Source organism: Salvelinus alpinus, chromosome 15, assembly GCF_045679555.1.
Source record: "Salvelinus alpinus chromosome 15, SLU_Salpinus.1, whole genome shotgun sequence".
NCBI classification, from domain to species: Eukaryota; Metazoa; Chordata; class Actinopteri; order Salmoniformes; family Salmonidae; genus Salvelinus; species Salvelinus alpinus.
In genome coordinates, this window is record NC_092100.1 from 53,115,342 (window position 1) to 53,140,699 (window position 25,358).

The 25,358-nt window shown below is 41.9% G+C and overlaps 1 protein-coding gene across 3 annotated transcripts in view; it reads right to left on the bottom strand.

Moving 5' to 3' along the window:
* Positions 1-3,507: 3,507 nt before the first annotated feature.
* The window catches only part of LOC139540323 (cytoskeleton-associated protein 5-A-like), a 34,686-nt gene continuing 12,835 nt past the window's right edge, over positions 3,508-25,358 (bottom strand). For 2 of the 3 annotated variants that reach the window (XM_071344072.1, XM_071344073.1), the window contains exons 23-44: positions 25,023-25,151; positions 24,387-24,581; positions 24,007-24,139; positions 21,887-22,002; positions 18,771-18,899; positions 17,984-18,136; positions 17,417-17,620; positions 15,772-15,907; positions 13,957-14,150; positions 13,460-13,656; positions 12,850-12,873; positions 12,350-12,523; positions 11,920-12,040; positions 11,459-11,638; positions 11,092-11,279; positions 10,788-10,863; positions 10,364-10,552; positions 10,106-10,234; positions 9,884-9,967; positions 9,546-9,708; positions 4,935-5,059; positions 3,508-4,669 (exon numbers count right to left, since the gene is read on the bottom strand). In XM_071344072.1, coding sequence (XP_071200173.1) covers positions 4,415-4,669; positions 4,935-5,059; positions 9,546-9,708; positions 9,884-9,967; positions 10,106-10,234; positions 10,364-10,552; positions 10,788-10,863; positions 11,092-11,279; positions 11,459-11,638; positions 11,920-12,040; positions 12,350-12,523; positions 12,850-12,873; positions 13,460-13,656; positions 13,957-14,150; positions 15,772-15,907; positions 17,417-17,620; positions 17,984-18,136; positions 18,771-18,899; positions 21,887-22,002; positions 24,007-24,139; positions 24,387-24,581; positions 25,023-25,151 — 3,294 coding nt within the window. In that variant the 3' untranslated portion in view covers positions 3,508-4,414. The remainder of the gene's footprint in view (positions 4,670-4,934; positions 5,060-9,545; positions 9,709-9,883; positions 9,968-10,105; positions 10,235-10,363; positions 10,553-10,787; positions 10,864-11,091; positions 11,280-11,458; positions 11,639-11,919; positions 12,041-12,349; positions 12,524-12,849; positions 12,874-13,459; positions 13,657-13,956; positions 14,151-15,771; positions 15,908-17,416; positions 17,621-17,983; positions 18,137-18,770; positions 18,900-21,886; positions 22,003-24,006; positions 24,140-24,386; positions 24,582-25,022; positions 25,152-25,358) is intronic. The other variant, XM_071344074.1, reaches the window with a different exon arrangement.

Consider the following 25,358-nt stretch of genomic DNA (forward strand, 5'->3'; position numbering starts at 1 on the left):
TCCTCAGACATAGCGTGCACCACAACCAAATGCAGACCTTCAACCAGGCGCTACAAAAGGCCTGCTTTCTCCCACTTAAAATGAGGCTCAGGTAAATGTCAAGACAAGCCTGCGCTGGCTCCTTCCTCCAACACCAACGTCGTCAGGTAACGGAGGTGCAGGTGCTTGTTGTGATGTTACCCTCATGGTTAGCCAACTATAATTATTCAGGGCTCCAGTACCAAAACTTAAAGAAGCTAGCTGTCTGCAAAAGTGAACAACCTTTTCTCCCCTCGGTGTGGAAAAAAAACAGTTTGACCCCGTCCTGGGATCCAATGAGCTTCCTAAATAAGGTAATGAGGACAGTACCTAATGAAATTGCATGGCTAGGTGCCCAATCAGAATGCCGTTTGGGATTTGAACCACTACATTTTACATTATTACATCACCCTTTCTCCCCACCCTTCAGATCATGAGCACACACCGGCATATAGCCTCTGTCCCGGTCTGCGCTACTGACAAACCCATTAGCCTCTGGGCATGGTAATTAATATACCAATTGTTATGTTTATGGGAAACAAAACTGGGGGTGGGCACAAATTCTAGCTGGTGATCCATACCCGGCTTTGCCACCCCGTAGAGCCGGTGTTGTGCCGAAAAGCTCCCCCATGCCAGAATCCCCCCCTTCGCGTGAACGCGCACGCACTCAATTCTTCATCGCTGCGACTTCCTTGCTAGTTTAACATTTAGTCCACTTTTTATGGAAAGTTTTCCAGGTGATACCGTTGCGTGGAACTCAAGCCTAACCTAGTCCTGACACGCAGCGCAGACATAATCCTCCAATGGTGGGATGGTTTTCATACAGGACTGGTAGGAACCATCGTGGGTAGCGGTCACAACCAATCTGAAATTTATGATGAAAAATGTTAAGATATTTAAAACATTAAATACATTTTCTTGAATTACAATTATTTCATTATCAGACAAAGCAGATGATACTACCTCTAGAAATATTACTGCTTATACAAATTCATACTCCTAAAAATGTGCTTTTAGTAGTGAACAAGCAATTACCCAGTTAGTGTCTTCCTCATTATTGTCCACCTCCCCACAGAAATGGCACAGTTGGCTCAGGTCATCTAGCAAAACATAATGTCAAGTAGTCTATACATCTTTACATGTATTTTTCAGAGCGAACAGGGAACAAGGGAATAGTATAGGTTTATTGTAACACAATTATTTAAATACATGTGTTTTAGTGGCCATCTAGTCAGAAGTTGGATCAAAGATAACCTTGAAAGATCCATATAAATGTGTTTTTTTTAATCTACAATTATATTAAATTAGAAATTGAGCATACCAGTGTTTTGAAGGAGAGTGACTGCTATTTCTTTTCTTATGATGTTAACATCTTTGTCTGTATTTGAAGAGACAATCGACTCCTCCTTCAGAACACATTCAGCAAACTGGGAAAAAATGTTGATGGGCATTTCAGTCTTCCCCAACAAAATTATGTTACACTTAAGATTCTAATTCGCAAGTATACAACGACACAGCTATAATATAATTTGACAGTTCTGTTTTGCCATTTAGTCAGTATACTTTCAGTAGGTTAATTGTGCATTACTTCTACTCTTCTACTCTACTCTACTGTTGGAATGGGTGAGGAAGGTACCACACGCCCATCTGAAGATATTACACCCCTTCTCTCTCAGGAATGATCTGAACATATATGTTAATAAAAGTACAGCATTTGAAACACTTTATTGATTACAATATCGAGATTAATAACAGTATAGCGTTTCAAAGACTTTATTGATTCCATTGTAAAAAATAATATTAAAAGCAGTTTTTACCTTGTCACCCCCTGGCATCCTTTTATCTTTCTGGCACTTTCCTCCATTGGGTCCAGGAACAGAGCCCTCTTTTGGGATGGCAGCATAACCTTTCAAGTTTAGACAGATAGACAGAGACACACATTACACACACATACACACACATAAATATACACATTTTACACACGTGTATGTGTTCACATGTATATTCCGTATTATGTATGTATTTGTTAGTTCTTAGTGCTGCCTTAGCGGCTCGTACCGTCACAGTCCAGTGGTTGTGTTCATTGATGATGCCAATCATGTACTTGTATATCATTGGATCAATCTGAATTTTAAAAGAGCATTTGCTTGAGTTCAAAATCTGTCAAATATAACATATAATATATAATATTATGAGAATAATCCAACCAACCTTAAATTGAGATTTTTTGCTCCGCCAAATGGCAGTCATTTCAAAGGTGTCAATGTAGAAAGCTTGCTCGGTTGACTGCCTGTTAAAATTCCGCACCAGATGGAACATGTAGGCATTGATGGTCTGACAGAAAAGAAAAAAGACAATGAAGGTAAATCTGGCACAAGTTATTCTTAGAATGTGATTTTTTTTATAACATTGCAATTGATGAACTCAAAACCACTACTGCCTGTTAAATATGTTATAACATCAGTCTACAGATGTTGCTTATACCTCTGTATTGTCCCGTTCATCCTTTCTACCAATCCATTCGTCTGAGGATGGTACGGTGAGCAGAGACTTCTTCGGATCGCCAGTCTTGCAGACATTTTTGTTGAGTTTTTATTATAAAAGGGGAAAAAACTTTTAGAAAGCTGAAGACATTTAAAACCTCTCTGGGGCAGGTGGGACGCAATCGTCCCACCTGGCCAATAGCCAGGGAAATACAGCGCGCCATATTCAAATAAAATGATATAAAAATCAAACTTTCATTAAATCACACATGTAAGATACCAAATTAAAGCTACACTCGTTGTGAATCCAGCCAACATGTCAGATTTCAAAAAGGCTTTTCGGCGAAAGCATAAGATGCTATTATCTGATGATAGCACAACAGTAAACAAAGAGTAGCATATTTCAACACTGCAGACACGAATTTGTGTAGCAAGAGATAGAAATCAATCCTAATTCTGGCAACTGACTGTATGCAATGTTCAATCAGTGAGCAGAACATTTTACATGGCTCTTCATAGCTTTCTGTTTGGAAATCAGACCCAGTTGTCATGTCAACACAGCTGTAAGTACTGCTGCAAACCACAACAAAAAAGACATGCCGAGGGCCAGGCTTCCAGTCTGGAAACACGGTTTTCTACGCTCGTTGGCTTAAAGATTTGATGACAGAAATCTGTGGAAAGCTTGATATCCTGCCATTAAATGTCCAATGTTTTCCTGCATGTGTATGCCACATCTTCCATTGGCCTTTTCAGAATATTGTATGGAATAGAAAAATAGCTTGTCAGATGTCTAAAATGTTGTGTCCTTTCGGCACTTTATCGTCTTGAGACATTACCGCAGATTGTATATTTATGTACACAAATGCAATTTATGTATATTTGCCTTTATTGTAACTTATGAGCTGAAGTTCTGAAATGCCTTAATATAAATGTACATCACTCAACATGTGATGCAGTGATGTGTTCAATCGAGCAAGAATAAAATGCAAAACGTATCCACATTAGGTAGTTTGTTAAAAAAACAACTTTATTGCCATTTCACTATCGATTATACACTTAAAACCCATAAGAGCAACAATTTAAGACTACTTCCATTTGAATTAAATACAAAAACAATGCATCAGAATTAGTGACGTTCTGCTACAGTATGCAAGATGGGAGTATTATTAAACCAATGACGTAAGCATATTTTAGTAATGCAAACTTTATTACAAAAACAATTACTTCATGCCATGCTCCTTTGCTTTACTTCGAGAACAGAATCAATCCTTCAAGTTTTACAAGTCTTAACTTCATAGATGGAAAAGCAAAATAGCAAGTTTAGCAAACAGTGGTATGAACTGACAGAGCCTGGAAACAGAGTTGGGGTCAATTCCAGAAGTAAACTGACATTCCCATTCCTACTCAGATTTTCCTAAATGCTTCTCTGAGGAAACATTCATTTTTTTTTGTTTACTTCCAGAAATAAGTTCATTAAAATGGAATTGACCCCAACCCTGCTTGGAGGCCCAGAGAAGAGACATGTTATGGTTTGACTATGAAATTCAAAACCTTAAAAAAAAAAAAGAGAAAAAAAGGCTAGATTAAGTTACACATATTACAGCATTCTGCACATGGAAACTGTACACTATAAACCTAACTTGACACTTAAAAGCGTTGAGTGGTTAGCATCCATGAGTATATACACACAAAATTGTGCCACGATACTCAACAAAAGAATTGTCCACTTACAGAATATTATACAATGAGACAGGTGCTTTTTGAATTTACACAGAAGAGGGGGTTACCCAGGATAAGAGCAGGGTTTTGGGGTGGGTAAAGCCAAGGCTTGGTGTGTATCTGGTCGAGGGTGGGGGCTGGCTAACACATTAGATAGACTGGGTATAGAGATGAGCTTGGGGGTCAGGGGTCGTTTATTGGCGGTTGCTCTTTATCCGTTCCAGCCTCTTCTTGAGGTCGTCGAGGTTGGCGGAGGGGGACGAGCAACGAGTGGGGCTGTGGGAGTGGGACTGCTCCTGCTGGAAGTGGGACTCGCGGGACTCTTTGAGCTGAGACAGTTTGCTTTGGAGCATGTCTGTGGAGGAGGCCACCGAGGGCTTGGACAGCAGGGAGGTGATGGGACGCATCAGTCCACTGTCCCCCTCCTCCTGCTGTAACAGCTGAGCCTGCTATTAGGATGGAGATGAGAGAGGGAGAGAGAGAGAGATGGGAAAGAGAAGGGAGGGGAAAGCAGGAAGGGAGTGGGAAGAGAACAGGTGATCAGCTTTCAAATTTAAAGTAAGCAAGCCAAGAAACAATGCTACATCACTGGGTATGACAAGCTATAATATAATGGGGACACTCAGTAATACAGCAAGTATTCAAATTCTACATCATAATATGAATGTTAAATTGTAAGCCAAGTGGCACCAATGTGATCAACATCAAACTAACCCTGGAGTTGTTCTCCAGTCCCTGTCTCTGTCTCAGAATCTTCAGTCTCTCGTAGTACACTGCGGGTTTCATCTCCTCTCCGTTCAGAGGCACTGAGCCAGAGTCTAGGCCATGTTGGGGAATCACTGGAACAGAGAAACATTTCACTTCAACAGAACTCGTCACAGCAACTGAAGCGCTTTTCAAGCAGTCCAGCACATGCAGATACAGTAATATCAATGAATGCATTCGTCCAGTATTCAAACCTCTCGACTTTTTCCACTTCAATCAAATAACATTTTATTGGTCACATACACATGGTTAGCAGATGTTAATGCGAGTGTAGTGAAATGCTTGTGCTTCTTGTTCCGACAGTGCAGTAACATTAACAAGTAATCTAACAATTTCCTAATACACACAAATCTAAAAAGGGGTGAATGAGAATATGTACATATAAGTATTTGGATGAGCGATGGCCGAGTGGCATAGGCAAGGTGCAATAGATGGTATAAAATACAGTATATACGTAAGATATGTAAACATTATTAAAGTGGCATTATTTAATGTGGCATTGCTTAACTTCTTATGGCTGGATGCTTGGATGAATAAGGTACCCAGAGTAAACTGCCTGCTACTCAGGCCCAGAAGCTAATATATGCGTATTATTATGGACAGAAAACACTCTGAAGTTTCTAAAACTGTTTGAATGATGTCTGTGAGAATAACAGAACTCATATGGAAGGCAAAAACCTGAGAAAAAAATCCAACCAGGAAGTGGGAAATCTGAGGTTTGTAGGTTTTCAAGTCTTTGCCTATCCAATATACAGTGTCATATTGCACTTCCTAAGGCTTCCACTAGATGTCAGTCTTTAGAACCTTGTTTCAGGTTTCTACTGTGAAGGGGGAGAGAATAAGAGCTGTTTGACTAAGGGGTCTGGCAGAAGGCCATGAGCTCAGTCAGGCGTGCGCCCGTGAGAGTTAGCTGCGTTCCTTTTCATTTCTAAAGACAAAGGAATTGTCCGGTTGGAATATTATTGAAGATTTATTATAAAAACATACTAAAGATTGATTCGATACATCATTTGACATGTTTCTACGAACTGTAATGGAATTTTTTGACTTTGTCTGGCCTGCGCCTCGTGAATTTGGATTTGTGAACTAAACGCGCGAACAAAAAGGAGATATTTGGACATAAATTATGGACTTTATCGAACAAAACAAACATTTATTGTGGAACTGGGATTCCTGGGAGTGCATTCTGATGAAGATCATCAAAGGTAAGTGAATATTTATAACGCTATTTCTGACTGACTGACTCCACAACATTGTTTTTGTGTCTGAGCGCTGTACTCAGATTATTGCATGGTGTGCTTTTTCCGTAAAGCTTTTTTGAAATCTGACACAGCGGTTGCATTAAGGAGAAGTATATCTTTAAAGTGACTAGTGATCCATATTTGTAATTTTTTTGTACCTTTTATTTAACGAGGCAAGTCAGTTAAGAACAAATTCTTATTTACAATGATGGCCTACTGGGGAACAGTGGGTTAACTGCCTTGTTCAGGGGCAGAACGACAGATTTTTACCTTATCAGCTCGGGATTCGATCCAGTAACCCTTCGGTTACTGGCCTAACGCTCTAACCACTAGGTTACCTGCCGCCCATATATTAAAGTGTCCAGTGATTGGGTCTCAATGTAGGCAGCAGCCTCTCTAAGTTAGTGATTGCTGTTTAGCAGTTTAGCAGGATAGGTGGGTGCTCTCTCTGCTCTTTCCTGAAGTCCACGGTCATCTCCTTTGTTTTGTTGACGTTGTGTGAGTTTCTTTTCCTGACACCACACTCCGAGTGCCCTCACCTCCTCCCTGTAGGCTGTCTCGTAGTCGTTGGTGATCAAGCCAACTACTGTTGTGTCGTCTGCAAACTTGATGATTGAGTTGCATGCCCATGCAGTTGTGGGTGAACAGGGAGTACAGGAGAGGGCTAAGCACACAGACTTGTGGTGCCCCCGTGTTGAGGATCAGCGAAGTAGAGATGTTGTTTCCTAACTTCACCACCTGAGGTGAAGGTTGATGATGAGCTTGGAGGGTACTATGGTGTTGAATGCTGAGCTGTAGTCAATGAACAGCATTCTTACATAGGTATTATTTTTGTCCAGATGGGATAGGGCAGTATGCAGTGTGATGGCGATTATGTCGTCTGTGGACCTGTTGGGGCGGTGGGAATAAATATCACTGAATGACAGTATGAGGACTGGTCTTTATAAATCAATCAGATTTTTATGTGGCAATGTAAGGATTATTTTGCTCTTCACTCGCAGTCAGTAGCCTAGGCCTCCTCCTGACCGGTCAGGTTGTACAGTGCCATATTTTCCTAACAGAAACCTTTAATTAAAATTGCTTTAGCCGTAATTGAAAAATTATTCAATGCTCCCTTTGTCATTTAGTTTTATAACTAAAATGCTTGACTGCATTTAAAGACTTGTATGCTGTGTGATGACGTGCACAAATTAGTTTATTGATGTACTGTATATTTAAGTAGGCCTTTATGCCAATAAGTAAGTTACACTAAAGCAGCTACAGTAACAAATGCATTTGAGTTTTCTTGGAATAGAAACACGCTGTACAGTGCCATATCGTCCTAACAGAAACCCTTAGGCCTACAGTACATTGGCTACAGTAAGAAATACTTTTTGTTTTTTTGGAAATAGAAAAACCATAATATTCATAAAATGTATTAAGCTACATTTTAAATTGTATAAAAGCCCCATAGATATTCATTTAGAATCCTTGTAGATCTAATCCTAGAATTAGACCTACAAGGACATTTTATTGATCTGCCAGTATTTTCATTTAGAGATTCCGGTAAACTCTTTGATGTTTCCTTTTATGTGTCCTAACAATTATTGGATTATTCACCATGGCAACCAACAAAATGTATTTCTTAGTTAGGCTGGCTTTTGTGGAGATCAGACCGTTTTCATTTGCAGGGATATTTGTGCTTTTTTTTAACCAAATGTAAGTCAGGACAAATACTTATTTCACTTTTATAATATTCCTGTTGCTATTGTTATATGTAAGTACAAGAAATGTGCATGTAGTGGGTTAACTTTCTTCACCAGTTCTCTTACCATTTTGTACAATTGTGTGATTAGCCTACCAGTTGGTCAAACTAATGTTAATTCCCTTGAGAGGAATTATGGTGTGTTATTTTTCTCTTATTGTCAATTGTGTATAGGGATGGTTGACATTAGTGTTTAATGTAATATTGTTTATTTGATTTACATTGTAGTAACGTTCTACGTTGCATTGTAGTAACGTTTCTTTTATTCCGTTTCTCTCTGTACACAGACCACATGTATACTCTGCTTCATCATTAAACACCTAGACTGGGCTTCTGTGTCTGTCATCACTCTTTGACCAGAGTGCAGTCTGGTATCTGTCTACTCCCAGTGGCCTATCCACACAGAGAGCACCAGACTCCGTTTTAATAATATACAGTGGCAAGAAAAGTATCTCAATCGGGTTGAGGTCAGGACTCTGACTGGGCCACTCCAGAAGGCGTCATTTCTTCTGTGGAAGCCATTCCGTTGATTTACTTCTGTATTTTGGGTTGTTGTCCTATTGCGTCACCAAACTTCGGTTGAGCTTCAATTGGCGGACAGATAGCCTAACATTCTCCTGCAAAATGTCTTGATGAACTCCGTAGATGATAGCAAGCTGTCCAGGCCTTGAGGAAGCAAAGCAGCCCCAAACCATGATGCTCCCTCCACTATACTTTACAGTTGGGATGAGGTTTTGATGTTGGTGTGCTGTGCCTTTTTTTCTCCACACACAGTGTTGTGTGTTCCTTCCAAACAACTCTGTAGTTGTAGTTTCATCTCTCTACAGAATATTTTGCCAGTAGCGCTGTGGAACATCCAGGTGCACTTTTTGCAAACTTCAGACATGTAGCAATGTTTTTTTTTGGACAGCAGTGGCTTCTTCCGTGGTGCCCTCCCATGAACACCATTCTTGTTTAGTGTTTTACGTATCGTAGACTTGTCAACAGAAACGCTAGCATGTTCCAGAGATTTCTGTAAGGCTTTAGCTGACACTCTAGGATTCTTCTTAACCTCATTGAGCATTCTGCGCTCTTGCAGACATCTTTGCAAGACAGCCACTCCTAGGGAGGGTAGAAACAGTGCTGAACTTTCTCCATTTATAGACAATTTGTCTTACTGTGGACTATTGAACATCAAGGCTTTTAGAGATACTTTTGTAACCCTTCCCAGCTTTATGCAAGTGAACAATTATTAATCTTAGGTCTTCTGAGATCTCTTTTGTTTGAGGCATGGTTCACATCAGGCAATGCTTCTTGTGAATAGCAGACTCAAATTTTGTACTAACCACTGTACATACAGTGGTTAGCTACTAGTAATCCTCAATAGTAATTCAAACAATACTAACACTGCTTATACCAAAGCACTAGAGCTGATGTCAGGATTGCATTTCCTATTACACTGCTACAGATTTGTACAATCTCTGGGTTAGACGCATGGTAGACAGTCTTATCAGATAAAATATTACAAGGCAAAGAACAAAACTTCACATTTAAACTTTTGAGTGGAATTCCCCTTTAATCTTTCAGGGTTAGTACCTGTGCTAGAAGGCTGGATCCTGCCTTTGCCCTCTCTCTCAGACTCGATCATGCGGAGGCCTCTCTCCACGTAGCTCTGGAAGAACTGAGACGTGTTCCTCAGGAAGGGCTCCAGGTCAGCGTCTGAGTAATTCTGTTTATACTCATACAGCTCCGTCAGGCCCTGGGGAAACAACAAACAGTTAACTCACTCACAATTCTGGATTGGTACTGTAAATTAATTTAGCCAGTCACTGAGAACACCATCTTTTACAATTACGACCTTAACAAGAGGGTGCAAATCGTAAAATCAAGGTATGAATACATGAACGACCAAGGAAATAAAGAAAAATAATCACCTCCTTTGTGTTTTCCTTGGAGCCAATTTTCTTGAATATCTCAGAGAGGATGTCGCTAACTTTAGCTTTCGACATCCTGTCATCCTGGAAGCAGCAAGAATACATTAGGCTATAATGGAAGTGGACTCAAGTTGCACTACAGAGATGTTGGTAAAAACTTTGTGTTATCCACAACTATTTTAAAAGCAGTGTATTCACTTGAATGACGTTAACTCAACGCACCTGGCCTTTCTCGGTGCCCCGGTCAGACTTCATGCCAGAGAAGTTTCCAGAGTGTTTGACCACTCGTCTCAGGTGGGCCTCCAGCTCAGAATCATTCTTGTTCTCTATCATGGACATGTGGTCCAGGATCTAGACACAGCAAAGCAACACGGTCAAAACAACAACAGCCTACACTATGGTCTACTTAATCAAAACCACAGACAACAAAATCACTCAACTATTGGATGTGAATGAGCTTTGGGTATGTATAGTACGTACCTTGGCTCCAGTGAGTTTACACAGTGTGTGCAGCAGGGTCTTGAGGGTCCTGTGGGGCACGTCAGACTTCAGCTGCTTCAGTTTCTCCTTGGGGAACACCTTCATAAAGTTGTGGACATCCAACAGGATGCGGTCCAGGTTGATGCTGTTGATGGTCTCTGGCAGGAACCGGATCATACGCCACAGGCACTAGAGAGACAGCGAGTACCAGAGGGTTAAATATATTACATTTCAAATTTGTTTATTGAGCCTCAAAATAATTATTCATAATGATTTGGAAATAGGTAATAATTTGTTTTAGAGCTAAAAAGGTAAAATGTCCCAAAGAACAGGGAATACACATCTGACTAGCTCATGTGCAAACACCATACATATCATGCCCAGACAAAAGTAAACACTCCCATAACAAATGAAATAGTAATACCTTCATGACCAGTTCAGAGCACATAGGAGACCCTGATGAGGTGGTAAGGCTGTCCTGTAGCAGCACCAGAAGAGCACTGGGAGAAGAGAAAAAGACAGACAGAAAATACTAGATACAATATTCTGGAAATGCCTTAATCTGTATCACCCTTAGCCAGGGTGCAATCTGCTGCTCAGAGGTTCTCTGAAGTACACGAGCCATCATCGCTAACATTTCTCAGGACAAGGCATTTCGAGTAATGTTACTTAATGTGCACCGTCCCCGTAAAACTAAATGCAATAAAGTCAAGGTTCTGAGTTCTGACCTGAGGATGTTGGTCTGGTCAGACTTCTCCAGTACTCTGACCACCAGCAGGTTGACGGAGCGAATGAGCTGCTGTCCGTCCTCGATGTCTTCCACCCGGGCATCCAGCATCAGGGTGATCAGACCGTGCATCAGGTCCTTTAGAACCCCCATAGACGCCTCTCGCGCCAGGCTCTCCATAGAGAACAACTACAGTACACAGGTGACACACAAACACAGCAGTGGCACAGATGTCCACACCAGTCTACTAAGCCTACTCCGGTGTGGTTTTAGATGTTAAAACAAAACCTCTTTAGAGAGACTGAGCCAACTCTTTGAAACAGACCAGTATCACCCCTTAGTGGTGTGAATGTGTAGTCACTACTCACTGAGAGCATGTTGCCGATGATACAGCTGTAGAGCTTGAAGATGTCCTTCTTGTCGAGGCGGTCGTCGGCCATGTGTGTGTTGTAGATGAGACGCAGCTGCATGAAGGTGGCGATGAGGAACTGGTCGATATGACCTGACATGGCCTCCGCCTTGTCCTCCTGCCTCAACACCTCATCAATCTTGGGGGAAGGGGAGAGAGAGGTTAATACACACAGAGACACTGTCCACTGCTTGCGCTCCTCGTTTATTACTAGAGCAGAGTACTGCAGGTAGATTGAACTTCGACCTATGTTCCCTCGTCTCCCATTTCCAGACTCCCAAGTACCCTTCACTCAACTATTGGAAGACGGAAATCGAGGTTTGATGTTCCCTAACCTCTTTTTCAATAAAAGACTCCGTACAGGAGAGCCTGCTATTGCACCATGGTGTACCTGAGCCTATACTACAGTGATGTACCAACCTGTGCCAGAGCCTGGATGCTGGTGTTGATGTCTCCACTGGCCACCTGGGAGATAACAAAGTTGATGGTGGAAGCGGTGCTGTTGTGAAGATCATCAAAGTGGGGCGAGACAGAGCGGATCCTGGGGAAACACACACAACTAATTACATAACCACTCACTGTCATTTGTCTTGGGATGCCACAACCGTCACAAGTCTCTTGGATCTTAGAAATTCTAAAAAACTTCTACAGTAGATCAATGCACATCCCTCCCAGCCAGTGTTGGTATAATGCTCAGACAGTTTAACCATGTATCCATACTTTAAAAGTTCATCCCTCTGCTATTTCAGAACTACAGTGAAAAAGACTGAAATGGAAGTTCAGGCCAGCGTTGGTCTAAGACTTGGGACGGGTTGGTATAAAGTTTGGGTCCGTTCAAACAGACACTTACTTGGGCTCTGGCATCGTGATGGGCTCCAGCAGTTCATCCAGTTTGTGTTGGACCAGGTCGGGCAGCTCACTGACCCGTGTGTGGTCGTTCTCAATCATGTCCAGGTCCAGCTGAAACTCCTTGGGGATGGACGGGTGCGAGTGTTCCCGTAGAGCGTTCTGAGCCCGCGCTTGGCTGGGGGAGAACAGAAGAGGATAATTCAGAACAATGTCATCGAAACCAACACAGACAGACAGGTCGGGTCACACATCTCCGTTCCAATATACCCGCACCAGCATACTATTTGGAATGGCTGTGTAATACATTGCTTCACCCTAAGTGGTTTGCTAGTATGGAAGGTTGCCATTAACACAGGACGAAGAGGGGGGGACGACACCAACTGAACTATTTAGTTTAGACTGGTGAGTGTTACGTTTAGATTCATCTACATTACATCCCCATTCTGAGTGCTTCTGGAGAGCAGAGTGCACACTGTCTGGGAAAGGCACGGCGGTACTCACATCCTATAAGTGCGATACATTATTCTGTCCATGGAGAGCAGAGCAGCGATAAGAGAAGAGCAATTATAAAGGAGAAGAGAGGCTGAGGATTAAGAGACCACACACACCATGCAATGAAACCAAACAGAATAGGAGAAGGAAAGACCACGCAAATACTCTTTTCACACCCTCGTGCCAACCCAAACCGTGCAAACCAATTTCCCTCTGGCGACAAAGTATGATATATTTTTTTTATCATCTCACTGTGCCGGCTCAGATATTTCTTCTTTCAAATTGTTGTTCAAGCACGTATGACGGATGCGTAACCTGGCCAGCGCAGTCGAGCTCGGCATGGTTCGGCTCATCTCGTCAGTGTGAAAAGAGTAAAAGACGGACATTGAGGAGGAGCATAGAAGAGGGCTTATCCTTACGAGGGTTTGTGGGTATGGTCTTAAGACATGGACAGAATGTTTTTTTGCCATGAATGTGAGTAAAGTACAGTGGCACTTGTAACTGCTAGATCACCAGACTAAAGTTTAAAAAACCCATAGATCCGTTAGAATAGAGAGCCATGCTTTGGTAGGTAGGTAGTTGAGGAGGCACCAGGTCAGGGATTTGACCCATCCCATACTTGAGCTTGTCGGGCACATCCTCCTGAGGTTGCTGAGCAGGCTTCCTCATGAAGGTGGCGTTGGGGTTGGAGGAGTGCTCTCTCTGGGGCCTCTCTCTCTCTGCAGCCTGTCTGGCGGGTGGTGGGGCTGCTGCAGGGGTCTTCTTAGCGGAGCGCTTGACCCTCTCCTCTAACATGCTCATCTCCTTCTCAGACAGCTGCAGAAGACAGACAGACAGACAGGATGTTTGAGCTAGACACCGGAGACGACATCTCCAGAGGCGTATACTCCAAAGCAGGATACTAAGTTAGACAACTTTAAGAAACATTCACATTTTCTGGTTCATTAATAAAAGTGAAAGTTGACTATGGGTTGTTGGTTGAAACAGTCCATGGCCATTTCAAGCATATAAAAAAAATATTCATTTCTGAACATTTAAGTTTGCTGGCTATCTCATTGATCCTGCTTTGTGACATAACCTCTATTGCAGTATATTGTAGTAGTAGGAGTATCTTACATTGCCAATGAGTTTGTAGACTTGGTCCCCACAGACATTGTACACAGCCAACACTGTGTTGAGGGCAGCGTTGCGTACTGAATTGTCCCTGTCTCCGATGTGAACAGCGATCTCTTTCAGGCATTTGGCCGGTGTTGGCTGACAGACGTTCATTCCATAGTTCTCTATCAGACAGCCCAGCTCCTCAAGACATTCTAGGGGAATACAGGGAGAGAATGGTTCGTTCGTGCCACAACGAGGATATTGAAGGTGGCACAATGTCTTGTCTTCTCAACCCCCCTTGTCATAAATACATAAGGCTCATACAGTGCATTCGGAAAGGATTCAGACTCCTTGAGTTTTTCCACATTTTGTTACGCAAAGGTATTAAATAATTAAACTGAAATATAGATTTACAGCCTAGGAACAGTGGGTTAACTGCCTTGTTCAGGGGCAGAACGACAGATTTGTACCTTGTCAGCTCGGGGATTCGATCTTGCAACCTTTCGGTTACTAGTCCAACGCTCGAACCACTAGGCTACGCTACCATGCCCTGTGGACGGCGCTTAATCGGAGCCAATTTCCTCCTACAACAGTACAATGACCCAAACCACAGCTCCAAACTATACAAGAACTTTTTAAAGAAGAAGCAGTCAGCTGGTATTCTGTCTATAATGGAATGGCCAGCACAAGTCACCGGATCTCAACCTTATTGAGCTGTTCTGGGAGCAGCTTGACCGTATGGTACGTAAGAAGTGCCCATCAAGCCAATCCAACTTGTTGGAAGTACTTCAGGAAGCATGGGGTGAAATCTCTTCAGATTGACAACTAGAATGCCAAAGGTCTGCAAGGTTGTAACTGCTGCAAATGGAGGATTCTTTGACGAAAGCAAAGTTTGAAGGACAATTATCTCAATTAGAAATCATTATTTATAACCTTGTCAACGTCTTGACTATATTCCTATTCATTTTGCAACTCATTTCATGTATGTCTTCATGAAAAACAAGGACATTTCTAAGTGACCCCAAACTTTTGAACGGCAGTGTACATTTCAAAAGTCAACAATTCAGCCTTACGCTTTAAATAAAACAATGAATTTGTCACAGTTCGCAGATTTGTGAATCATGCATTCACTGACAACGGAGCAGAGTGAAGCCTGCATCCAGCAACGTCACAAGTGACATGACCCGTTTTTGCAGCCTTCTCAGTTCTGCACTCCAGAGAGAAAGAGAGAGAGGGCAAACTCAACTGAACTAGTTTCGATGTATGGAATCACTTGTGAGTTTCTGGATTTTGGGTAAATTTAGCTTTTAACTATATGATTATATACATCGTTTGACATGTTTCTACGAACTGTAATATAACTTTTTTGACTTTGTCTGGACCTAGTGCCTGCGCGTTTGGATTACTGGACTAAACGTGCGAACAAAAAGGAGGTATTTGGACATAAATATGGACTTTATCGAACAAAACTAACATTTATTGTGGAACTGGGATTCCTGGGAGTGCATTCCGATGAAGATCATCAAAGGTAAGTGAATATTTATAATGCTATTTCTGACTTTTGTTGACTCCACAACATGGCGGGTATCTGTATGGCTTGTTTTGGTGCCTGAGCGCTCTACTCAGATTATTCCATGGTGTGCTTTCGCTGTAAAGCTTTTTTGAAATCTGACACAGCGGTTGCATTAAGGAGGAGTATATCTTTAAGAAACTTTGGGTCCTTGAAAAACACTATATAAGTATTACTATTATTACAATGAACATAACATAAATTTGACAATGCAATAAATTGTGTCTAGTTCTTTATTCTAGCCTTGGTCCACTTGGTCTTACCAGCTCTTTGTTTGGAGTTCTTGGACTTGGTCCCGTCCATGAGGAAAGGGAAGACTTTGCTTGCAGGGTAGACCTTACACAGCATGGTGAGGATGGCACGCACGTCTTTACGCACCACATCCTTTGATTCCCCAACCTGTCAGGGGAAAAAAGGATGTAAAAAAAGAAATGGTTAGTCACACAAACCAAAGCTTCTATAAACAGAGAACACACACACCACATGGAGAAACTGTGTGGTGGTCCCAGACCTAGGTTCAAATAGTATTTGAAGTATTTGTAATATTGTGAATATTTGCTTAAGTCTACCCTGAGTGCCAGATGTGTGGTATTCAAAATGTGGGACTATCCCACTGATCCTACTGCGCCAAGGGAGCTCAATCAAGCAGAGTTTAAGTATTTGAAAGATATAATTTTAACACTGGTCGGGGTGGTGGAAGAGGTGACTAACGTTGAGGTAGGGGATGAAGGATGAGGTGAACTTGAGAATGAGGTAGGAGATGAAGAATAAGGTGACTTAGTTTGAGGATGAGGTAGGGGATGGAGGTGACTTACACTATATATACAAAAAAGTGTATGTGGACACCACTTCAAATTTGTGGATTCGGCTATTTCAGCCACACCCGTTGCTGACATGCGTATAAAATCGAGCACACATCCATGCAGTCTCCATAGACAAACATTGGCAGTAGAATGTCCTTACTGAAGAGCTCAGTGACTTTCAACGTGGCACCGTCATAGGATGCCACCTTTCCAACAAGTCAGTTCGTCATATTTCTGCCATGGTCAACTGTAAGTGCTGTTATTGAAGTGTAAACGTCTAAGAGCAATAGCTCAGCCGCGAAGTGGTAGGCCACACAAGCTCACAGAACGAGACCGCCAATGGCTGAAGCGCGTGAAAACTGTCGGTCCTCGATTGCAACACTCACTACCGAGTTCCAAACTGCCTCTGGAAGCAACGTCAGCACAAGAACTGTTCGTAAGATCACCATGTGTAATGCCAAACGTCGGCTGGAGTGGTGTAAAGCTTGGAGCAGTGGAAACTCGTTCCTTGGAGTGATGTATCACGCTTCGCCATCTGGCAGTCCGACGGACGAATCTGGGTTTGGCGGATGCCAGGAGAACGCTACCTGCCCCAATGCATAGCGTCCACTGTAAAGTTTGGTGGAGGAAGAATAATGGTCTGGGGCTGTTTTTCATGGGTCGAGCAATGCTCCTTAGTCCAGTGAAGGGAAATCTTAATGCTACAGCATACAATGACATTCTAGACGATTCTGTACTTCCAACTTTGTGGCAACAGTTTGGGAAAGGACCTTTCCTGTTTCAGCATGACAATTCCCCCATGCACAAAGCGAGGTCCATACAGAAATGGTTTGTCAAGATCAGTATGGAAGAACTTGACTGGCCTGCGCAGAGCCATGACCTAAACCCCATCAAACACCTTTGGGATGAATTAGAACGCTGACTGCGAGCCAGGCCTAATCGCCCAACATCGGTGACCGACCTCACTAATGCTCGTGGCTGAACAGAAGCAAGTCCCCGCAGCAACATCTAGTGGAAAGAATAACATGTTCAATGAGCAGGTGTCCACATACTTTTGGTAATGTAGTGTACTTTGAGAACGAGGTAGGGGATGGAGGTGACTTACTTTGAGGATGAGGTAGGGAATGAAGGAGGAAGCCTCGTATTCGTTGAGGTGGTAGTTCTCTCTGCTCAGCGTGGGGAAGAGCAGCTTGAGGTACTCCAGAACCTTCATCAACACAGTGCTGTTGGTCTCAAAGAAACGCAGTGTGAACCACTTCAGGATCAGGTCCAAGCAGCTGAGTGTGCCCTCAAGCTCATCCTCCATTCGCTAATGAGTGGAAACATAACATTGTAGTCAGTCAAGTAAACAAACGCCCTTAGGTTTCAAAGAAACACTAATGGTTTTAGTCTAAAATAAACTTGTAGATAATAGGCAGAATCTACCACACGGCCTTGGCTGATTTGTGAAGGTGATGGAGGCAAAAAGGCAATACTGGAGTAACAGGAGACTTTTTCCTGTAACTCCCGTCAGAAATAAACTAAAAATAAGATTAGATATTTGAATCCTTTTCACTCTTAAGAATATAGTTCTGTTGCAAAAAAGATAATCTCAATAACACAAACCTGTATGAATAAGAAAGACTCAATCTAATAAAAAAATTTGTTTTGCTGTCTCCTGCGGGGTTCTTACCTCTCCCATGACCCCAATAGCCTTGACCTGGCGTTGGAAGTCAGAAGCGTGGAAGAGTTCATCCTGGAGCCATCTGGCGAAGCAGGTGGACATCTGAGTCTTCAACTGGTCCACATACTCATCTCGCGGGGTCTGGAAATTCCATTTCAACACCTGCATCACAAGTGAGATGATTATTCAGCGTTATTTACTCACATTACCGGGGGGTATAGGTTTTAAGATGGTCATGCCAAGGATCATTTAGATATTACATTTTTTACTTTTATAACCAAAATAAATAATCGTTGCTGAAACAAAGGAGTTTAAAAAAATGTATTATGCCAATTAGATTTTCCGCAAATTGACTCAGTTTAACTGACTCGCCAGGTTAAACAAAGGATAAAATAAAACAATATTTCTTCCTCAGCAAACAGTATTATCTTGGGCATCCAAAATGCCACAAAAAAAACTGTCAGGGAGCAGATGAAACACATGACATGACTCATTTCAATACTGTCCTTTTGATCAACCCCGAGTTTCCTTCAACACTGCACAACCTCCCCTGACAACAAAGAGACACCTCACCCACTCCTTTTATCAAAGTGAAAAGCTACAAGGTGACAAACTGAATAGCTAAAAAGGTGACGTGACTTCTCTGTAGCTCAGTTGGTAGAGCATGGAGCTTGCCACGCCAGGATATAGGTTTGATTCCCGGGACCACCCATAAATGAAATGCATGCATGATTAAGTCGCTTTGGGTAAAGGCGTCTGCTAAATGGCATATATTATTATATTCTATATTACGTGCCTTCAGCCCTTTTTCCTCCTTTATCCTCTGTTCCTTGCCGTTGGGTACCAGGATAAAGATAACACCAGACCTGTCCTCCTCATCCTTGGCAGTGGCCTTAGTGACCGGGGCCTTCTTCCCAAGCACACCCTGACGACGGGACAAAGGAGAGAAATGGGGAGGTTTACAAAACAGCACAGAGACATTATCAGAACAAGATAAAAAGCACAGAAACAACATCATTACAAAGCTACAGGTAACTGCCAAAATAAAGGAAACACCAACATAAAGTGTCTTAATAGGGCGTTGGGTCACCACGATCCAGAACAGCTTTAATGCACCTTGGTACAGACTCTACAAGTGTCTGAAACTCTATTGGAGGGATGTGGCTCAATTTGTCCACAATCCATTCCATCATTTGGTGTTTTGTTGATGGTGGTTTCAGGCGCCGCTACAGAATCTCCCATTAGTGGTCATTTGGGTTGATATCTGGTGACTGAGACGGCCATGGTTTATATCGTTTTCATGCTCATCAAATGATTCAGTGACAACTTGTGCCCTGTGGATGGGGGCATAGCCACGGTAACCAAAATAATGGCCTGCCCAGCATTTTTGTACATGACCTTAAGCATAATGGGATGTTAATTGCTTAATTATTATGAAAGCACTTGCTTTCATTTACTCAAGTGTTGCCATCATTTTGGCAATTTCCTGTATATAAAAGCTAGAGATATATATTGTGCTCAGAATATGTGGTGAAGAAACAGGGAGGTTTAAAAGACAGTTCAGAAACATAAGATATAAAAGCTATATACAAAAGTTGTAAAACTCATTTATAGCATGGTCAGACAAAGACAAAGGTTCAAAAGACTACATTTATAAACATATGTTTATAATGTAGAGAACTCGGATTTCAGCCTGTAAATGAGAATAAGTCAAGGGGTATGAGAAGCTAGACAAAATATTACTACAAGATAATACTAAATATAAAAGCAAAAACATACATCGTTTAGATATTGTGTTCAGCCTCACAGAGTGTGTGTGGGTGTGCGTTAATACCCACAAAACATGCAATTTTTTTTTGACCAACATAGTTTTAGAGACAGACACACGTGCAGTGTCTCAACACCCGGTGCAAGGCTCAGTCCACCCAGTTAGTAATACCTGAGTCACATATTAGTAACACAGTGGTGCTCGACTCCAACCATGTACCTGCTGGCTGCTAGGCTTCCCCTTTGCAAGTCTTTTAGAACTACTGACCCTATCTTTATCCAAGCTCACAACAGATTCCTGGGGGGTGTTCTATTAAATGCAGAATGAAATATCCAGTTCACAGAGAGAAAAGCTGGCACATAGTAGTAGCATGGTGTGCCAAGTGCTGAATGAGATTGTCATGAGAAATCTAATTCGGTACAGTAGCAAGTAAGATTCCCAAGGACTGGAGACAAACATTATCGGTCTAGCCACAGAGCCTTCAAAAAGCATTTACACCCCTTGACTTTTTCCACATCTTGTTGTGTTACAGCTTGAATTTAAAAATTGAGATTGTTTGTCACTGGCCTACACACAATACCCCATGTCAAAGGGGAATTATGTTTTTCAAAACTTCTACAAATTAAGAAGAAAAGCTGAAATGTCTTGAGTTAATAAGTATTCAACCCCTTTGTTATGGCAAACCTAAATAAGTTCAGGAGTAAACATGTGCTTAACAAGTCACATAAGTTGCATGGACTCACTGTGTGCAATAATAGTGTTTTTGAATGACTGCCTCATCTCTGTACCCCACTCACAATTATATGTACGGTCCCTCAGTCGCGCAGTGAATTTCAAACACAGATTCAACCACAAAGACCTGGGAGGTTTTCCAATGCCTAGCAAATAATGGCACCTATTGTTAGATGGGTAAAAATAAAAAAGCAGACATTGAATATCCCTTTGAGCATGGGGAAGTTATTAATTACACTTTGGATGGTGTATCAATATGTCCAGTCACTACAAAGACACACTTTGGATGTGTTTGAAATTCACTGTGCGACTGAGGGACCTTACATATAATTGTGAGTGGGGTACAGAGATGAGGCAGTCATTCAAAAACACTATTATTGCACACAGTGAGTCCATGCAACTTATGTGACTTGTTAAGCACATGTTTACTCCTGAACTTATTTAGGTGTTACACCATCTATTGATACACCATCCAAAGTTGCCGGAGAGGAAGGAAACCGCTCAGGGATTTCACCATGAGGCCAATGGTGACATTGAAACAGTTACAGATATTTGTAATGGCTGTGATAGGAGAAAACTGAGGATGGATCAACAGCATTCTAGTTACTCCACAATACCAAGTGCAAAGCAATTAACTTTTTGTCATGTTTGGGGCAAATCCAATACTCTACATATTTTCAAGCAGAGTGGTGGCTGCATCATGTTATGGGTATGCTTGTAATCCTTAAGGACTGGGGAGTTTTTCAGGATAAATAAAGAAATGAAATGGAGCTAAGCACAGGAAAACTTGTTTCATTCTGCTTTCCACTAGACACTGGGAGATGAATTCACCATTCATCAGGACAATAACCAAAAACTCAAGGCCAAATCTACACTGGAGTTGCTTACCAAGATGACAGTGAATGTTCCCGAGTGGCTGAGTTACAGTTTTGACTTCAATCTACGGCAAGACCTGAAAATGGTTGTCTAGCAATGATCAACAACCAATTTGACAGAGCTTGAATAATAAAAAAAATGCACAAATGTTGTACAATCCAAGTGTGGAAAGTTCTTAAACTTAACCAGAAAGACTCACAGCTGTAATCGCTGCCAAAAGGTGCTTCTACAAAGTATTGACTCAGGCGTGTGAATACTTAAGTAAATTAGATATTTTTTATTTCACTTTCAATACATTTGCTAACATTTCTAAAAACATGGTTTCACTTTGTCATTATGGGGTATTGCATGTAGACGAGTGAGAGAAAAAATCTAATACATTTTGAATTCAGGCTGTAACAACAAAATGTGGCATAAGTCAAGGGGTATGAATACTTTCTGAAGGCGCTGTATATCTGGAACAATGCATCAAATGTATGTTTTAATTGTACACGGTGCCAGACAAATAAACACTTAATAAATGAATAAATGCATACCTTTTTAGCAGCTCCAGGCTTAACCACTTTCTTAGTCTTAGTTTCGGGCTCAGGCTCGTCGTCATCATCATCATCGTCGACATCAATAACAGGTTTAGGTTTAGCTTTAGACGAAGCTGCACAACACCAACAACAGAGTGGTTAGGAAGTTCTGGGATGAACACGGCTTATATAAACAATACTCTATTATAGAAGACACTTTTATATAGATTTACAGTCAAAGTCGACATTTTACAAAACAGGCTACCTGTCCAAGGGAGCTAGAGAAATGTTTGCTTGCTCAAGATGTTGGGTTCTGAGAATATGAAATATACTTATTCATGTCACGGAGGGAGTGCTGAGGTTTAGAGGGTCTACACCAGAAGTGAATGGTAGGTATATAGTGTGTGCAATTAAGCTTGGAATGTATTGAGTGGAGGGGAAGTGATTACGTGGCAGGCATTGATAAGTGGAGAGAGCCATGGATTAGTGTTGGAGGGGGGTTGAGGTCAGGTTACCTTAAGGGAGAAATAAAAGTTGATGGCCCGTATCACTAGTGTCCTGCCTAGCAGTAAAGAACGATGTTTGAGGAGACTCAGCCTATGAGGAACCGTTAAATATCAGTGCTTGGGTGATATCAGTGCTTTTTGTCTAATGCAGCTGTATTGATCCTCTGGGCAGAATAAACTTGGTTAAGCTTTCATAGTGTCCGTAGAGTTTTTTTACTCTGAGAATTAGAACCTAACAAAGGTAAGAAAATTGGAAAAGATAGATCCCTCTCTTCAAACTCAATTGCTGATGCTACATTGCTGATATAGCCATATGAAAGGTGCATACTCCCCTATTTAGGGCTTCCCGCGGTTGCATTACGAACCAGTGTATCTTTCATTTGCTGTACAACATGTATTTTTTAGTAAAGTTTATGATGAGTTCTTTGATTAGATGACTGTCCAAAATATCTCCGGAGATTTTGGTGAATTGTTGCTACGTATTCACAATGTATAACCACGATTTGCAGCTCTAAATATGCACATTTTCGAACAAAACATAAATGTATTGTATAACATGATGGTATAAGACTGTCATCTGATGAAGTAGTCCAAAGGTTAGTGATTCATTTTATCTCTATTTGTCGGTTTTGTGAAAGCTATCTTTACGGTGAATAAATGGCGTTGTGTGTTTGGCTATTGTGGTGAGCTAATATAAATATATATTGTGTTTTCGCTGTAAAACACTTTTAAAAAAATCAGAAATATTGGCTGGATTCACAAGATGTTTATCTTTCATTTGCTGTACACCATGTATTTTTCATAAATGTTTTATGATGAGTATTTATGTATTTCACGTTGCTCTCTGTAATTATTCTGGCTGCTTTGGTGCTATTTGTGATGGTGGCTGCAATGTAAAACTACGATTTATACCTCAAATATGCACATTTTCGAACAAAACATAAATGTATTGTATAACATGATGTTATAAGACTGTCATCTGATGAAGTTGTTCAAGGTTAGTGATTAATTCTATCTCTATTTCTGGGTTTTGTGAAAGCTACCTATGCGGTGGAAACATGGTGAAAACATGCCGTTGTGTGTTTGGCTATTGTGGTTAGCTAATATAAACACATAGTGTTTTTGCTGTAAAACATTAAACAAATCGGAAATGATGGCTGGATTCACAAGATGTTTATCTTTCATTTGCTGTATTGGACTTGTGATTTCATGAAATTATATTATATCCCTGTCCCGCTAGGCTATGCTAGTCAGCTTTTTTGATGAGGAGGATCCCGGATCCGGGAGAGAGAAGCGGTAGAGGTTTTAAACAATGCAGAGTTAAGAAAATATTTACTAAATAAACTAAAAGTAACAAATGTAATAAAAAGTAACACAAAAAAAACAGTAACGAGGCTATATACAGAGTGTACCGGTACCAACTCAAAGTGCGGGGGTACAGGTTAGTCGAGGGGGGGCTCAATGTAAATCGTCCGGGTGACCATTTGATTAATTGTTCCGCAGTCTTATGGCTTATAAGACTGCTGAACAATTAATCAAATGGGAGCGACCATTTGTGTATTCGGCACATGTGACAAGTACAATATGATTTGATCACCTATCATTCAAACAGTAACTGAGAAGCAAGCCAACCTGACTTTGCAGCAGGGGCACCGCCGCTGATAGACTTGGCTGCGCCAGCTTTGCCAGGAGGTGGAGCAAGCTTGGCTGGCATCACTGCCCGGGCCTTCTCCAGCAGGGCAGACACAGGCTCCTTGGAGGCAGGCTACAGGGAGAGTGGGGGACAGAGTCACTACAGAACAACAATACAAGCCCATTGGCTTCCGAAAGATTGCGTCATTCTAACACGACAGCGTAGCCATGAACCGGACGTAAGACTCTAGCCTTGGAATCCAGACTGAAACCAGCTCCGTTTCACTTTCTTTCACTCCACTATCAATTAGTCATTCAGTCATCTTTTATAATCTTTAAATTTAGCCTGTCCAAGTCATCTTCTCCATGACAGGGCGTACCTTGAGTTTGCCAGTGGCCTTTAACATCTTCTCGTAGCCCAGGTGCATCATAAAGATGGGCAGGGCGTCCTGGGCCTTCTTCCTCACGTCTCCGTTGCGGTCCTCCAGACAGGAGTACAGGTAGGGCACACACAGCATCAGGTCAGAGGGCACCGTACGCATGGTGGGGAGCTTCTCTGCCAGCCAGCCCAGCACCTGGGGAGGGAAGGGGCATGCTATATGGGTCTTTCTCAATCAAATGCATTTATAAAGCCCTTTTTACATCAGCAGATGTCACAAAGTCCTTATACAGAAACCCAGCCTAAAACCCCAAACAGCAAGTAATGCAGAAGCACAGTGGCTAGGAAAAACTCCCTAGAAAGGCAGGAACCTAGGAAGAAACCTAGAGGAACCAGGCTCTGAGGGGTGGCCAGTCCTCTTCTGGCTGTGCCGGGGAGAGATTCTAAACGTACATGGCCATCCAACATGGCTGGGAGGTATTACGCTTCCCATTCTAGATGCCCCCAATGTTTCAACCTTGTGCTCAGATTCCACACAATACCCATGATACCAGCACCTAAACACATCTTTATTACATATTACTGCAAGCTACAAGAGGCAGGCTTTAAGAGATGACCTGAAGGGCTGTGTTTGTACCTCCTGCCTAAGAAAGGGGTTCTCTCTCTTGAGCTCTTCAGACATGTCCTCTCCCTCCAGCCAGTCCTTCATGCCGGTCTGTTCTACCCAGGCCTGCAGGGTTGTCATGGCAGCAGCACGCACGTTGGTCTACAGGGGAGAGGGGGATACACAGAGTCAGTCAACACCAATTATTCACTCAATACAATACTGAGAGACAACTGATACTGAGAACAACAAACAGTCACTCAGTCTATCACTTGTACTAGATCGTTATCCTCGTCATATGTGTGTACTATGCGTACAGTATAATATTCTCTATCGCACTAATCACAATAGCTACCTATGCCTTTGTGC